Below are 16,511 nucleotides of genomic sequence, written 5' to 3' on the forward strand. Positions count from 1 at the left end.
AAAAGATTGTAGAGGGAATCACTTCAGTGATAGTTAGTTGTAGATCCCATTATTAGGGCTTGGACATTCTGGTTACCTCCTGGGAAGTTTGTGATAGGAAGAAAGAAGAGGTGACTGTACAGACCAAGCAATATTCAGAGCAAGTTCCCCCAGGAAGACTTTCTTTTTTCTTTTATTTATTTTATTCTGAACTTCAGAAATAAAACAAACATTTCCATAACATAGTAGAATAGAAAAAAAGATGACAGCACATGAAGCTATAAAAATATTATGTAAAACTTGGTATTTCTTTTAAATACATAATAAAGTTATCAAGTAGTTTTTTCATCTTTTTTCCTCTTCCTCCCAATGAGATTTTAGGCCCAATTAGATCCTGGTCAATATCAGGGATTGAAAGGCAGCATGGAAATTGATCTAGAGTTACAAAAGGCAAAAGAATCACCCTGAGGTAGGTTGCCCACAGAGTCTCTCTTTTCTGGAGAGATCCAAGTCCAGTGCGAGTCAAGTTGACTCTAGAATGCATTGCTTCCAATAATTGTGTAACATATTTAACTTTATAGATACAAAAAGCTGGATGGTATATTATATTACAAGATCATAGTATTTAAAGCTAGAAAGATCCTTAGAAACCATCTAGTCCAGCATCTTCATTTTATAGAGGAGAAAATGGAGACCTAGAAAGGGAAATGATTTGCCCAAGGTCACACAACTAGTGAGTGAGGCAAGGAAGAAAACCTTATCTTCTAGAAAATGCCCTTTGATTTTCAGTCCGATGGTCTTTCTACTGGACCATGCTTCATGTCATTACTAGTTGACACTAAACAAGGGTCCCATCCAGGTAATTTGGAGAGTTATTCCTGACTCTCTGGGTTTGCTGTTTATTATTAAGAGTGCTGAATGATCTAAACAAAGAATTCCTTGACCAATCCCCACTCTTTCATTCCTCTCTGTACTCCTTTCTTCACCATGCCTCAGCAGCATTATCACCCTAAAAGATCTTTTAACCTGGAAATTCTTCTGCCTCTGCAGCTCTTTTCTCTAATTGGTCAGTTCATCCCAGAATCTCCATTTTAAAGAAGGGCCCAAGTCAACTATGTTTGTTCTTTCCTTGTTCTCCAGACTCTATTTCTGACTCTCCAGATGTCTTCCTTCAATATGTCCCTACGTTGGTACTGACTCTCCATCCCCCACGCCTCCACACAAAGCCTACCTCCATCTCTCCATCCCTCTCCCCACACACATACCCTACCTTTGCTGCTTTTACATTTCCTTTTATGTGTTGTCTTCTCCAATTGGTATGAAATCTCTTTCCATGAAGGGACTGTGTTTCTTTTTGCTTCTATTTGCATCCCCAACATTTAGCACAGTGCCTGGCATATAGTTAGCACTTAATAAACACTAGTTGACTTGAATCCCAAAGTCTACTGTGAATTTTGCAATAGACTCATTCCTTTCTAGAGATTTTTCTCTCTGGTCAACCAGACAACTCCAAATAATGAGATAATAAAAGGAGAGAAACATATGTAATTTAGTTATACTCCTAAAAAGCTTATAGAAAAAAAGATCTTACTCACCTTAGACACAGGAGAATTATGAGAGCCAAGAAGAGGGAAATGAGTGAGAGGGAATATCCCAGGGTATACATTATCTGCAAAGTTGAAAGCAATGTGTGGTGCTCATCCTGTATATGGAGATAAAGACGATGTAGATCAATGTTAAGTGATGAATGGAATTCTGGACTCATTTGAAGTCTGTGTATCTTCCTCCCCGAATCTCCCCTGCCCAAAGGCATAGGTCTAGATTTAAAAAGGAAGAGTCCAAGGGATTCCAGTCATACTTGTCCATGGTCAAACTCCTTGGGAGGAGGAAACACAATAGCCATAGATGGAAGAACATGACACAATAGTGTAAAAGAAGACTTTATGTATCATTGGAAATGTGCACTAGATCTCAAGCTGTTTCCATTCACTCTGGACACTCTGGAGTGTTTTCCCAAATACTAAAGAAGATTCATGTATACTAAAGGGTAGAAGACTTATGAAAGGGCTCCTAAAAGGAAGAGATCTGCAATAGTGAATGATGATTCCCTTCCAACAAGGACAGTGGTAGCTGAGGGTACACCAAACAAGACATAGCAGCAGGTTTGTTATTTTCTTTGAAAAGTTTTAGATGTGATAGCTTCCTAAGACTTCCTAAGACTCACATCTGTTACAAGCTACTTCTACTGATTTTTACCATATAATTAATTCACTACTAAAGTATGAAAATCAAATTATAAATTTTGTTCAAAACCAACAATAAAAGTGTAATAGTTAGTATACATATATATTAATAATAAATAGCTTTATATTGAACCTGAGAATAGGTGAGAGTATTTACATAAAAATGAAAAGGGGAAAAAAGTGATATTATTATATCAGTACACTTCAGTCTGCTCAGGCAGACAGGTGATAGAAATTATGTTTTCATAGTATCAAATCTGATTGAAAAGCTACTAATACTGTAAAGACATTTCAATGATCCAGAATTTGCTAAGAGCACATGATAAATTCTTGATTTGCCTTTATAATAATTTCATCTCCATCTTTTGGGAAGAAGCAGTCAGGGGAACTCTTACTATAGACAACTGGGACCAACAAAGAATAGTCTGATTGATGAAGTGGAAATAACAAGACTTTTGGGAGAATATAAGCACATAACCTTGGAATATATAATATTAAAGAAAAAGAGCCATACATATCATCAGTCATTTATCTAGACTTTCAGAAAGCTAATTTCATTCTTTTAAAAAGTAATTGATATCTTTTATTCCTACTTTATTTTATTCCCACATTTTCCAATATTTCTCTCTTCCTTACTTTTCCCCTTCCAAAAAGCCAACATTTGTAAAAAAAAAAAAAAAAGAAGAAGAACAAGAACAAAAAAGGGGCAAAGAATTCAACAAAACTAACCAATATGCTAACTAATTTTAATATTATATGAAGTATTGCACACATAGTTCCCCATTTCTGCTAAATGGTGGGGGGGGGGGATACATTCTTATATCTCTTCTTTGGGGCAAAGCTTGGCTATTACAACTTCATAATATTCGTATGTATCTCCCCAGGTTCTGCTTATTTTACTTTGCATCAGTTCCTATGTCTCTTCATGTGTTTATATGTTCATTATAGTCATTATTTTTTACATGTAAATAATTACATTATTACTATTACGCTCCTGTGAAGTACTACAATTTGTTCAATCATTCCCGATTTGATGGACTTTGGGGTAAATGTTTACCAGTGGGATCTCTAGGGCAAAAGGTATGGATATTTTAGTCAATTTCTTAGCATAATTCCAAATTATGGGAAGCTGACTTCAATATATTTGGAAAAGATACCTATGATTCCATAGGTAAAGAAATGGAATGAAAGGAAGAAGGTAAGCAATGAAATTCTGAGAAGAAAATTTTGAATAACTAAATAAGAAAAACATTGAAATAAAAGCTCGAATTTTTTTAAGGGCATGCAAAAATAAAGATGGAAGGGAACATACCCAAAGATGGTAAAAGAGAGGTAGAAATTTGGGGGATAGGGGGAATAAACTCTGTAACCAAAGATAACTCATAGCAAAACAAATCAGAACAATGAACAGCTAGATTCCCTGCTTAGGGCTGATACCATCTAACAGTTGCAAAGAAAGAGGTGAACGTATTCATTCGCTATTTTACTTTGCTCTCTTTAGCCGAGTTTTTAAGGAAGGGAAAAATGGATTTATAGAAAAAGTTACATCTCCAAATAGATGAGGAGCTAGTAAGAAAGCTTTAAAAAGAATCTTAGTTTTGGGACTCAAATAATTATATTTCAAGAGTTTCAAGGAATTTGCAGGTACAAACTCAGAACCACAGTCTATAGTCTTTGATAGATTGTTCTTTGAAAAATTTCAGTCTTCTACTTAGCAAATGTCAGAGGGGTTGTTGTTGTTTTAAAAAAAACTACTTTAATTCTGATGTAAAGTCAGAAAGCAACATGGAAGGGGGAGAGGAGAGGATGAAGGCTAAGTATTTTTTAATTCCTGGCTTTAAAAGTGTAATGTCTGCCAACTTGTTTTACTAACTCATGGAGAATATTAAAGCCAGAAGGAAACTGTAGAGATCACCTAGTCAAATTCATTTGTTTTTTACATGTCAGATGCGGTAGAGGAACAGCTCTACCACTGTCATGTAGCAGATTCACATTTGGTCTAGGCTTTTCCAGACTCATTTATAGGTTACTCTTCAGCCTGCTATGGAACTTGTTCCTATATTTAATTTTGCCATCCAGATCTCTAAGGAAATCCAGGATTATTTTCATATATTTCCTCATGAATATAATTTCAACATATCTTTCAATGAATCAATTAGACTCAGTGTCCCCATCCATGTTTATCAAATATTATTTAACTTTCTCAAGAAAAGTTATTCATATTTCTTTTTATATTCAATTTCTTAGTTTCACATAATTAAATATATTAGTTACTAAATAGACAATATATAATAAAATAATATAATATAATAAAGAATAATATAATAAAATCCATACTAAAACACAGAGAATTATTGAGAATTTTATCAAGGAGAAAATCATAGTCCTGAGTAATTTCAAACTATGCCTAAAAGTAGATAAGTTCACCTCTGAGAATACAATCCCATACTAGTTCACTCATTCTAACAAATAAATCCTATTCATTAGAATTCACTTAATCCTATTCAGAGGAAGGCTACAATAGTTTTCGTAAAGAAAGACAATTATTCCATCTTTTTTATCTTTGTCTTTATCTCCTCCAGCTTTTCTCCTTCCATGATAGGGAAAAAAATCTCTTCAGCTTTATGCAAGCAATAACTCATAATACTCTCCTCATAAAAATCATTTTGCAATGTTTCTTCATAAAATAATATTTACGACAGATTTAGTAAGAAGTTTTTCTTCATCTTTTTTTCTCTCTGTTTTCTCTACAAACTCCTCACAGATCCAAAATAAACTTGAATACTCTTAACTACATAAGGAGAAGAACTTCATAGATTGGTAGTTGTAACTCCTAGTTTCCCTCCTTAAAAAAAAGGTAGTAACAGTTCTATAGCTTCTATAGAGAGGCTTTTGAAACAAGGCTTACACACGTTTAGAACATTATGTCCAGGAACTTTAAGTCACACACACACACACACACACACACACACACACACACACACACACACACAACTACTTATACTTTATACTCTCTTCTATTAGGATGTCAAGGCATTACTATTAAAGACCTTTTTCAAAAAGGAAAGTAGCACAATGTTGCTTTTTCTGTAATTCCCAGTAAAATTAATCGAAAGTTCTGCTAGATGAATGATAGATAACAAAGAGTTTACTGTTCTATGAAAACTTTGATTTCTTCTTTCCGCGTTAGAATATGTTTAGTGAATTGCACATTGGTTGTGATGACAGAAACCCTATACTTCTCCAAATTTTCATGTGGACTCTTTTTTATGGATCATTATAACACTAAGGCTAGCCTACATTCATGTGCATGCATAGAGCCTATGGGATAGACATAACCTAGTTTTATTAATAATTCAGGAGAGCAGTAAAGAGATGGAGCTGTTACCACTAAGATCAACAGAGCTCACATGTTGTTTGAAGCTGTACTTCTCAGAACATTCTGTGTCATACCGCCAAATATCTGTAGAGTTCTCCAGAGTCTGCCAAGTTCCCCCAGGCAAGCAACGTCTGTATACTCTTCCTGAGCTTTCTGAAAGTAAACAGTTTTAGAAAAAAAAAATCAATGCATACTGCTTCATGTTTGCTTCAAAGCTTTCAATCCCCACCACCATTGCCCAACAGAGTTGTGGAAAATCTCAGGAAAGAATGGTTCTCATTGCCCTTTCAGTGACTCATTAAAGTATTTGCAGTTTACTTTTGATCTTTAAATGGCACGTGTTTATATAAATATATATACACAGTTTATACATAATGTATGTATACATATTTATGCATGCATATATGTGTGCATACACTTACACAGATATTTTCCAAAGCTTCTAAATTCAGTAGCAAAAACCAAGACCCACTAAGCTTTTCTGTGTTTGCCCTTCTGGGTGAGAAAGACATTTGGACTAATGAAGTCACACTTTTTGGAGAGAGATATAATATAGCTTTGCATTTAAGTTTAGGGTTATTTGTCCAGAAATTGTCTTTTGTCTTTCCCCACTACATGGTTTATTCATTTATAGCAAACACTTGCTCAGGATACAATGAAAAAGTTTATCTGGAGGGAAAACTCATCATAGAAGTATAGACAAAAAAATTAAAAAATTTAAGGATGAGCAATGCCAGTTTACTGGCAGACGAGAAAGAGGAGAGAGGGTAAATTCACCCAACATCAGTGAGGCAGCAAATTCTGTCCAGACAGGTCATTCCTTAAGCAGGATAATGTTTTCACAAGGCTCTAATTGGCTAATATCTATTCAGTTTGAGGTAGCAGTACCTTTTCCTTATAAGCTAGCTGTCAGCATTGGCATGTTTCCACCATAAATCCCCCACTTATCCCTTATTTTGTCCATGGAACTCAAAAGTTCTTGGCCTTCTCCATCTCCTGTGGCTTCCATGTCTTCTGTGGCTTATACCACCCATGATTCTTCAGTGCCTCCTTCTGAGAAAAGCTATATATCATATGAGCTCCCTTACTGGTAAGGGGCTACACTAATAATAACTTGTAACCATATAATGAGAAGCAAGGTAGCACAATAGATAGAGTGTAAGACCCTTAATTCAGGAAGACTAGCCCTGTAATCCTGGGCAAGTCACTTAACTCTTTGCCTCAGTTTCCCCATCTATAAAATGAGCTGAAGAAAGAAATGGCAAAGTACTCCAGTATCTTTGCTGAGAAAACCCAAAATGGGGTCACAAAGAGTTGGACACAACTGAACAACAACAACAAAAATCTGAGTAGCAAGTTTAGGCTTTTCTCATTCAGAGCTTTCAGATCTGACCTCATCATAATACTGTAAGGAAAGTATTACAAATATTATTATCCCTATTTTAGGGGCATCTGGGTGGCTCAGTAGATAAAACGTGGGACCTAGAATCAGGAAGCTCTAAATTCAAATTTGGACCCAAATACTTGCTATGTGAACCTGGGCAAGTCCTTTGCTCTCTTCCTTAGTTTCTCAAACTGTAAAATGAGGATTGTAACAGCATCTACCTTCCAGATTGTTGTGAAATCAAATGAGATATTTGCAAAGCACTTGTGCCTGGTATACAGATGGTATTTAATAAATATTTGCTTTCTTCCTTCAGAAATGGAGAAACTGATACTGAGAGAAGAGGCAAATGACATAGGAACACAGGCAGGCAGGAAATAAGGTGCCATGATCTGAGTATAGGTAACTCTCAACATGGTTGGCCTAGAACCTGGTTCTTATGATAGAGTCCAATATGAAATAGGACTGGAAATCTTGGTTTCAGAAGTGTCTTATCTCCATCTTTCATGCATTTGTATAAGTCATCTTCCTGCTCGTAGCCTCCTTTCCACATTTTTGTCTTTCCTCAATGCCTAGCTTGGGTACCATCTCCTCCATGAAGGCTTACTTGACCCCACAAGTTGTTGGTGTTCTCTCCTTTCTTGATTTACTTCATACTTTTTTTTTCATTTATGTACAACTTGTATCTCTCCCCTATCCCCTATAGAATGAATTCTTTTGAGGAAAGAATTATTTGTTTACTTTTTATTTCTTAGTATAGTGTCTGGTACACCACAGGTGTTGAATAAATGTTTGTTGAATAGATTAGAAAAATTTCTCCTTTCATTTTTCACTTCTCTCTCTTTTTAGTCATCATATACACAATTATTCAATCAATTTGTTATGTGTTCTAAGGAACATGGTTCCTTATAGAAAAGACCCTCCTGTTGGTGGTAAAAACTTTTCTAGTTAAGACTCAGGGAAGGAAGAGACAACACATTCTTAAAAAGAAAACAAAACAAAACATGAAAATGTATCTGCCCCTAAGTATGATTTTGCTGACCTTATTACTAAGGCAAAGGCTATTCCTTTCCTTAAAGTAATTTAAAAGAAAAGAGGGGAGAGTGGATAGGTGGTGTTTCAGAGACCTGAAGTGAAAAAATTTCAAAATTCCTCTCATGAGGAAGAAATAGCACAATAACCAAGGATTTCAGCTATAGCCAGAAGGTGGAAGCATAGAGAAACTTTGCAACCATGTAACCAGTGGTGTCCAGCAGAGCAGAATCCGGCAGACACAACACTCCTAGTGAAGACAAGTGGGGAACTGATCCAGCTGAAGCAACACATTGACACCACCAGAATATAGCAATGACTCTGTAGTGTAGGAGGCATGAGCAGCCCCTCTAGAGGTCCACCCTAGCCACACATAGTCCTTAAGTATAAGACTCTCCATGCATGTTCCTTACATGTGTGACCCTCTATTTGTACACCATGATCACACCTGTTCTCTACATATCTTCTCCCCACACATGTACCTTGCCACATATGTTCCCTATATATGTGCCCCACCATATGTATTTCCTATACGTATTCTGCTCTTTATACCAATAGGCATGTTTGTGAACAAAATAGCACATGCCAGATTTTTTTTAGCAGATACTTATCACTATTTTTCTTAAATTTTTTTCATTAAATATTCAAGATCTGAGTTCAAATCTAACCTTAGACACTTACTAACTCTGTGACCCTGAGCAAGTCACCTGCCCTCTGTTTGCCTCTATGTCTTCATCTATAAAACAGGAATAATAGTAATAACACTTATCTGTCAGAGTTGTTGTGAGAATCAAATGAAATAGTATTTGTAAAGTACTTGGCACAGTGCCCAGAGCATATTAAATGCTATATAAATGCTAGCTATTATTGGTTATTATTTTTACTTTTCTCTAGACTAATCAAGTTCTCTGTCTGACTATTAAAAGCAAACACATGGGTGGGAATTAGTGAACTATGGATGTAAACAAATGTGAATCCACAGAATGCCTCTAATTTGGGGTAGTCTTTTTGTGAGGACCCAAGCTAGGGATTGAGGGATTGTCCCCAAGTACTACATTTAAAAATATAATAGGCAGGACTTCCATTTCTTCATTTAGAAAATGAAGTGATTAGATTAGACTGAACTCTAAGATCCTTTCAGCTAGAAAGTTCTGTCACTACAATTTATCTGGTTTCTATGTTTGGATTTTTTCTATATGAGTTCTCTTAAAGCAATCCTATGTCATTTGCATTTTGGATTACTGGATAGGTACGTGAAAGTATAGTCAAAGGGAATAACTAATATAGAAACTGACACTGGAATAGATAGGGTTGGCCTTTTTCAGAGATTATATTTTTCTCCTTTTTTTTTCTTTCTGGGAGGCCATGGGTGTTTAGGACTATGAAAGGTCTGGAACCATCAGACTCTCTTGATTCAATAAAGTTGTGTTAAGGGTGTCTTGGGGTTTCTATAATATCTCTACATATCTGGAGGGATTTCAGTAGTTTCTTAGGAAGTGATTCTAACTAGCATTCACTTGAGAATGACTTCAGAAAAGGTATTTCACTCTCTGACACAAGTAGGCATACAGCCTTTTGAGCACCCCGCTTTAAACAGGCTGTCTCTAAAACCACCACTAACATTCTTCTAAATACCACAGTTAAATCAATGTGGTAACACAATAGTCTGACTTTCTTCCTAAATTTAACTTGAATTATCTTCAAAACTTTCCAGAATATTTTTAGAAACTCATTCTAATTTTATTATAAGCGCATCAGATGCACCAGTCCCTTCGATGGGTTTTAGAAAATAAGTAAAACGTAGCATGATACCTTTTTTCCACCAAGGTAAGTATGAAGGACAGGGAATGGAGACATTTCCTGGAGGTGAATGAGGCCAGCATGCATACCTGTCAAATGTCCCATTACAATACACACCTATAAAAAGAAAAAAAAAAAAGGAGAGACTCAAATGAACTCATTAAACTAACTTTATTTTTCTTTCTTTTTTTTTTCACAAAGCAATCGGGATTCAGTGATTTGCCCAGGGTCACACAGATCGTAAGTGTCAAGTGTTGAGTCTAGACTTGAACTCAGGTCCTCATAACTCCAGGGCCAGTGCTCTATCCACTGTCCCACCTAGCTGAGCCTAAAGAACCATTATCAAGCATTTTCTGGGTGGGTAGTCACTGAGGAAGATTAAAAGATAGAGGATAACAATTATGACATGTTATATAGTATTTTGAGATTTATAAAAGATGAGAAATTTTCATTCTAGTAGTTGGACAGCAAAGTCCTTCCTGTCCTGGCCAAGTCAGCCTGGTATGTACAAGCAGAGATATTCCAACTATTTGGAAGGTTGTTAGAGTGAGAAAGTGCCCCAAGACATACCAGAGAATAGGGAAGGTCTAGCTTGTGATACAGAACCTTTGGTGTTCCAATCTTTTACCACCCTCTCTAAGCAGGACATCAAGACTTCCTGAGGACATGCAGAAAGACATGTAGGGAAAGTCCCCCAGAACACCATATTTGAACAGATGAACTGTTCTCCAAAGAGGTCTTATCTGGTTTTCTCTTCCTCCTTCAGAGGATAACCAGATCTTCAAGCAGTCGTTTAGTGGACCAGTTCATAAAAAAGCACCCTCCAAAGTCTCAGCTTTCTCTGCTTTTAATGACTACTCACCACCAACCTCAGAGTGGGAGAAAGATTGGTCCCCTTATTTGTCACATTGGCAAGAACTACTGATTTCCTGTCCTCCTTTTTATGCCTGCTCAATTGCTTTATCTCTCTAATTACAGTTACAACTGATAAGTATAGATAATGAACCAGTGTGGATATAATAAACAATGAAGTAGAAATCCAGCAATTCCCTCATTTAAATAGATCTGTATATATGGCTAAATAAATTGGGGCATGTTTCTATACCTAGTAAGTTAACCAGAAAACAATCAACTTTTAACCTCCTTGAAAAATTGTCATGCTGTGAAACATCCTGAATAAAGTCCTTGAGTGATATTTGGCAAGTTCTTTACTTACAAAATGATTAAGGGATTAAGGATGATGATACATATATTTTTCTAGTAAGGGGATTGGGACATCATTTTATTACTTCTCTTTGCATCTGTAGACAGAGGCTTTGGTCTGCATAAAAACACAAGGTCTCTCCTAGTCTGCTAGATTCAATTTAATTCAACAGATTAAGTGCCTGATATGTTGATAACATAGTTCATAGTAACTAGAGTGAGAGGAGGTTTTCAATGTAATATCTAATAGGGTTATGAAACATACATAGAGGGAAAAGAGTAGTCTTATTTGGCAGGAGCTCACAGAACATAATTGTGAATAATATTGAAGTAATTCTGAAAGGGTAAGGTGATAGCAATATAAAGTCCCCCAAAATCAAGCAAAGGAGATTGAGCTACATAGTTCATAAAAGTGCCATATGCTGAGAAGTTAGACCTGAGATCAGTCATCCACTCAACTAGCATGTCTCAGTTCCAGGAACTGTACAAAGTGTTGAGATTACAAGGCAAAATAAAAAAATAAGCAAGCAAAGAAAAAGCAGTCCCTGCTCTCAAAGAACTCACAGTTTAATTGGGGAGACAACATCAAACAATTATGTATAAAAAAGGCATATATAAGATAAAATGAGGACTGTCTTAGAGGAAAGGCACTGAGGAAGACTGGGAAAGTCTTCTTGCCAAAGATGGGATTTTTGCTGAGGCTTGAAGGAAGTAAAGAAGACCATGAGGCAGAAATGAGGAGGGAGATTATTCCACGCATGGGGGACAGCAGTGAAAATGTTCAAAGTTGGGGCACTGGTGTCTTCAAAGTGAACAGTGTCACTGGATCACAGAGTATGTGGAAAGGAGAAAAACGTAAGAAGAATGAAAAGGTAGAAAGGGTATGAAAGTTATGATCATAAAGGATTTTATCGCTATAAGAGGTCCTAAGAATTATCTAATCCAACCTCACATTTTACAGATGAAAAACCTGACACCAGCTAGAAAAGTGATTTGTCCAAGCATACAGAAGTGGTAAGCAGCAGTGCTGGAATTTGAACCTTGGCCCTCTGCTTCCAGATGCTGTACTCTCTCCACTATGTCACGTTAACATTAGCTCTATTACACTGTATGTGCCATGAAAAACCTCCAGGGAATCCAACAGAGGGAGTACTTCTTTCCCACAGACTGTATGTCCGCATAGTAGACACTTGGCCTCCACGATCAAAACAACTTCTGGGTCGAACACTTTCTCACAGTATTATTGACTCCGTGCTCTCAAAGTCAATCTACTAGTAAGAAATATTGAATGCATGACCAGGGTTCTAGTCCTCAGTTCTGAATCAGCCCCTTATGAATGGCACTGAAGTCTGGCCTTGGATCACCAGCTCATGCCCATGTGAATCTATATTGGCTACAACAGAGCAGATTTAGGTAAGCCGGCCCATAAAGCAGGGGTCTTTGTGGGAGGAGGTCCTTTTATTTTTTTACCTAAAATGTTGAGACTGAGAAGTCCATTAGTGGGTGATGGGGTTTAGAGAACATGTTGTCTAACCCCTCATTTTATATATGAGGAAATAGAGACCCAGAGAAAGAAAGTGATTTGCCTCTCATTTCTGGTCACATTTCCAGAAAGTAACAGAGATGAGATTCAAACTTAGGTCCTCTGACTCCAGATCCTGTGCTCTTTTCAGTATTTAAGATTCATGGTTCATGAGCAGAAGGCATTCCCTAATCCCTCCCCCCCCCCGACATGACTCCACTTCTGGAAGGTTGTGGTTGTGGTACTTATTTGAATATATCACAAAATCTATACTGCCTAGGCCTTCCACAATTCATATCAAAATCCCAGAGCTACTTAGCATATGGTTTCATACGTTGCTACTGGTGTCTGAGCTGCTGATAATGAGCCTTTCTACATACAGCCTGGCCATTGGATGACTGTATATGCCACCTGACCTGTATTCAAAGTCTCTCCAGTGACCTTGTAACTCACCCATCATGGTCTTGAAGAACCCAGGGTGAAAATATTCAGAGTGATACTTTTTGCAGTGGCAAAAATTAGAAACAAAGTAGATGCTCATTGTTCGAGGAATAGCTAAATAAATTGTGTTATACAGGAATGGAATGGAATTTTATTGTTCCATAAGAAATTACAAATTATCAAAAATTCAGATAAACATGGGAAGACTTCTATGAGGTAGTGTGGTAGAGTAGAAAGAACAATGGTTTTAGTTGAAATCTTGCCTCCATTACTTGGTTCCTTTGTGACCTCGGACAAATCCCTTAATCTCTCTGGATCTCAGTCTACCTGCTTGTATAATAAGGGTATCAAGGTGGCCCAGTAAATAGAGCACCAGAGCTGGAGTCAGGAAAATCTGAGTTCAAATGCAGCCTCAGACACTTACTAGCTGTGTGACCCCAGGCAAGTCACTTAACCCTTACTTGCCTCAGTTCCTCATCTGTAAAATGGGGACACATTGGAAAAGGAAATGCAAACTACTTCAGTATCTTTGCCAAGAAAATCCCATGGACAGTCCATGGGATCACACAGAGTTAGACACGACTGAACCAAAATAATTATAGTAGTTAGGAAGTCCTATCTGATGAGCTAATGGTCCTTTCCAGCTCCAACTCTGTGATTCTATGATCTTACAAACTAATTCAGAGAGAAGTAAATAAGACCAGGAAAACAATAATCACAATGATTACAGTCATGTAAATAAAGAGAGAAAAGCTATATACTATGAAGTTTTAATGATTAAAGATGGCCTCAGAAAGGAGTGAAGAAAATGCACCTGAATGCATTCCAGAGCTAGATACTAGGGGTATGGAATGTTGAGCTATGTGCAGATTGAGGTTGATGTGTTTGGGGACTGAGTTTTGCAAAACTACTTCTTTTCCTTTGTCTTTTTTTTAATCATTCTTACAATGCGCTTAACCTGCCTCAGGGTTTTTGTTCTAGTTGCTCATTTATGTATGAAAAACTAGAGAATTTTAGAATTAATAACTGGGAAATGTTCAACTGCAATACCATTTTATGATTACTGGACAAATGTATTTTGTCTAATTATATTTCACTCAGTGGAGATGAGATTTTCGTTACTCATTATAAATGGGAGTGATATTTTTCAAGGTGAGAATCCATTTGTGAATCAGGCAGAGTAAAAGGGTACTAAGAATATATTTCTGAGTTGCATGAATGTAAGGATGTCACTTTCTGCCCTGCAGAGCCAAAACCTCAAATATATGTGAAAGTCAGGCTAGAGCTCTCTGAAGTTCCTGAGTTGTGAGTTGGTCTAGAAATATGTGTTCCCTACACATTCTCCTCGTTACCCCAATCTTTTCATTTGGCCCCACTGTTTTCCATGGGCACTGAATGCATTGATGGCACCCCAGTGTTATGGTTAGAATGTTATATCACTTATTTTTGCTTTGCATTTTGTTTGGTAAATGACTTGATTAACAGTCAACAGAGTCATCCTGGCTAATATGTTTATGTGAAATATACCTACAGAGGTTCATGGGCTACAGTTTCAATGGAACTACTCAACAGGAAGCCTGAGTGCAGTGGCCCTAGAACCCTGCGAGGAGTGAGTTATCCCAGTCACCTTCCCTCTGGAGAACCCCCAAACCTGAAGTCAGAAAACGGAAAAGTTAAAAGGGGAGAAAATAAACCCAGAGAGAGAGACAGACAGACAGACAGACAGACAGAGACAGAGAGAGACAGAGGGAGACAGAGAGACAGAGAGACAGAGACAGAGACAGAGAGAAGTAGCTCCAAGCAAGATCAAGGATGACAATAGAGGTAGAACCAGATCTCTGAGACAGCACAGTAGACAATGCTAAACAAGGAATGCCTCACTGGGTAGTGGAGCAGCAAGGGATATATTCAGAAAAGAAGGTGATACAAAGAGAAAATGTTTCCGTAATTCTTTTAGAAAGAAACAAGTGTTACTATCAATACTTCAGTGAAAATGGGAGAACTGATAATAAGAATAATAATTTAAATTTATATAGTGCTTGCAAACTCTTTGTATAAATTATCTCACTTAATCTGGAAGCTGCTGCCTTTCTTAAGCTCCCACAGGCCATGAGGAGATGCCAAAAAAAGAATGCAGTCAACCTCTGGTCCTTGTTTCCCTTCTTAAAACAAAGGTGAACTGTGAGGAGGATGGTATAAGAAAAGTTGTCAGTTCTCAGCATAGGAAAAATTCTGGATTTTCTCTTTCTCTTTTTTATCATTCAGGTATAGCCAAAAGATCTGGGATATGTCATTAGTTGAGCAGAGTAGGTCTTTGAATGCAATCAAATTATTGAGGTATATGTTAAAATGATATGAGGGTAGTTTAGACCTGTATAAGGGTTCTGGAACCTCTTGGCTTTTAAAACTTCCTAACAAGGAGTGTAGTTGGGATCTCAAGTTGTCATGGCAGTCAGGCAAAGTGCACAATTAAAGAATGAGTTTGCTTACCAGAGGGTCGCTTTTGTAGCTCGAAGAGACACTTTTCTTTGTATTGAAACCACTTCTGAGTTGTCTCCTCTAGGAGAGATCCTGTAACCTAAAGGGAGCCCAAAAAATAATTTGTGTCACTGAAAAAAAAAAGGTAGAGACTAGTTATGACTATTTTATCATCTAAGAGTCATACTGCCTGCTAGATATCTCCACCTGAATGTCCCATGGGTATCTCAAAATCAGCTTGTCCAAAACAGAACTCATTATCTTTCCCTCTAAACTTGCCTTGCCTTCTCACTCCCCCATTTCTATCAAGAACGTCACCACCCTTCCTGTCTCCCAGGTTCACAATCTAGGAATAATCCATGATTCTTTATTCTCATTCACCCGCAGATCTAATCAATTGCCAAGTCTTATTGATTCTCTCTCCACAATATCTCTTACATCTTTCTCTCTTTTCACTTTGGTTGAGTCTCTCATCTTCTTGCCTGCACTATTTCACAGTATGTTAGTTGACTTACTTGTATCTCATCACTCCCCTTTCCAAACCATCCTCCATTCAGCTGTCAAGTATATTCCCAAAGTGCAAGTCTGATCATGTTGATCATTTGTTTAAAAATCTTTAGTGGCTCCCCTTTCCTTTAAAATAATGTACAAATGCCTCTATTTGTTATCAAAAGATCTTCACCATCTAGGGTGATAAAATTTTTCAGGGTGATAAAACTCCAGACAAACTGGCTCACTTGCTCTTGGTCACACATGACATACCCATCTCCCACTTTCACATCTTTGCATGACAGGAGGCTGTTCCCTGTGCCTGGAGTTCTCTTCCTTGTCATCCCTATATCTTGGAACCCCAGGTCCCTTCAAGACTTCATTCAAGTGCCATCTCCTTCAAGAAACCTTTCCCGATTCATCCAGTCATTAGTTCTACCCCCATCCAAACCACTGTGTTTATTTTGTAAATATTCAGTAGTTATTTACTTATTCATGAGCTTTATACTCCCTCAATGGAAGTCAAATTCACTGAAAACAGTTGATTCAATTGCATATTAT

At 37.2% G+C, this 16,511-nt stretch overlaps 1 protein-coding gene across 1 annotated transcript in view; it reads right to left on the reverse strand.

Annotated features, from left to right (window-relative positions):
- GLP2R (glucagon like peptide 2 receptor) overlaps positions 1 to 16,294 on the reverse strand; it is a 66,626-nt gene extending 50,332 nt beyond the window's left edge. The window contains exons 1-5 of the mRNA XM_072638125.1: positions 16,199 to 16,294; positions 15,474 to 15,561; positions 9,830 to 9,934; positions 5,633 to 5,754; positions 1,575 to 1,681 (exon numbers count right to left, since the gene is read on the reverse strand). Coding sequence (XP_072494226.1) covers positions 1,575 to 1,681; positions 5,633 to 5,754; positions 9,830 to 9,934; positions 15,474 to 15,561; positions 16,199 to 16,294 — 518 coding nt within the window. The remainder of the gene's footprint in view (positions 1 to 1,574; positions 1,682 to 5,632; positions 5,755 to 9,829; positions 9,935 to 15,473; positions 15,562 to 16,198) is intronic.
- Positions 16,295 to 16,511: the final 217 nt, after the last annotated feature.

This window comes from Notamacropus eugenii, chromosome 2, assembly GCF_028372415.1.
Source record: "Notamacropus eugenii isolate mMacEug1 chromosome 2, mMacEug1.pri_v2, whole genome shotgun sequence".
Taxonomy (NCBI): Eukaryota; Metazoa; Chordata; class Mammalia; order Diprotodontia; family Macropodidae; genus Notamacropus; species Notamacropus eugenii.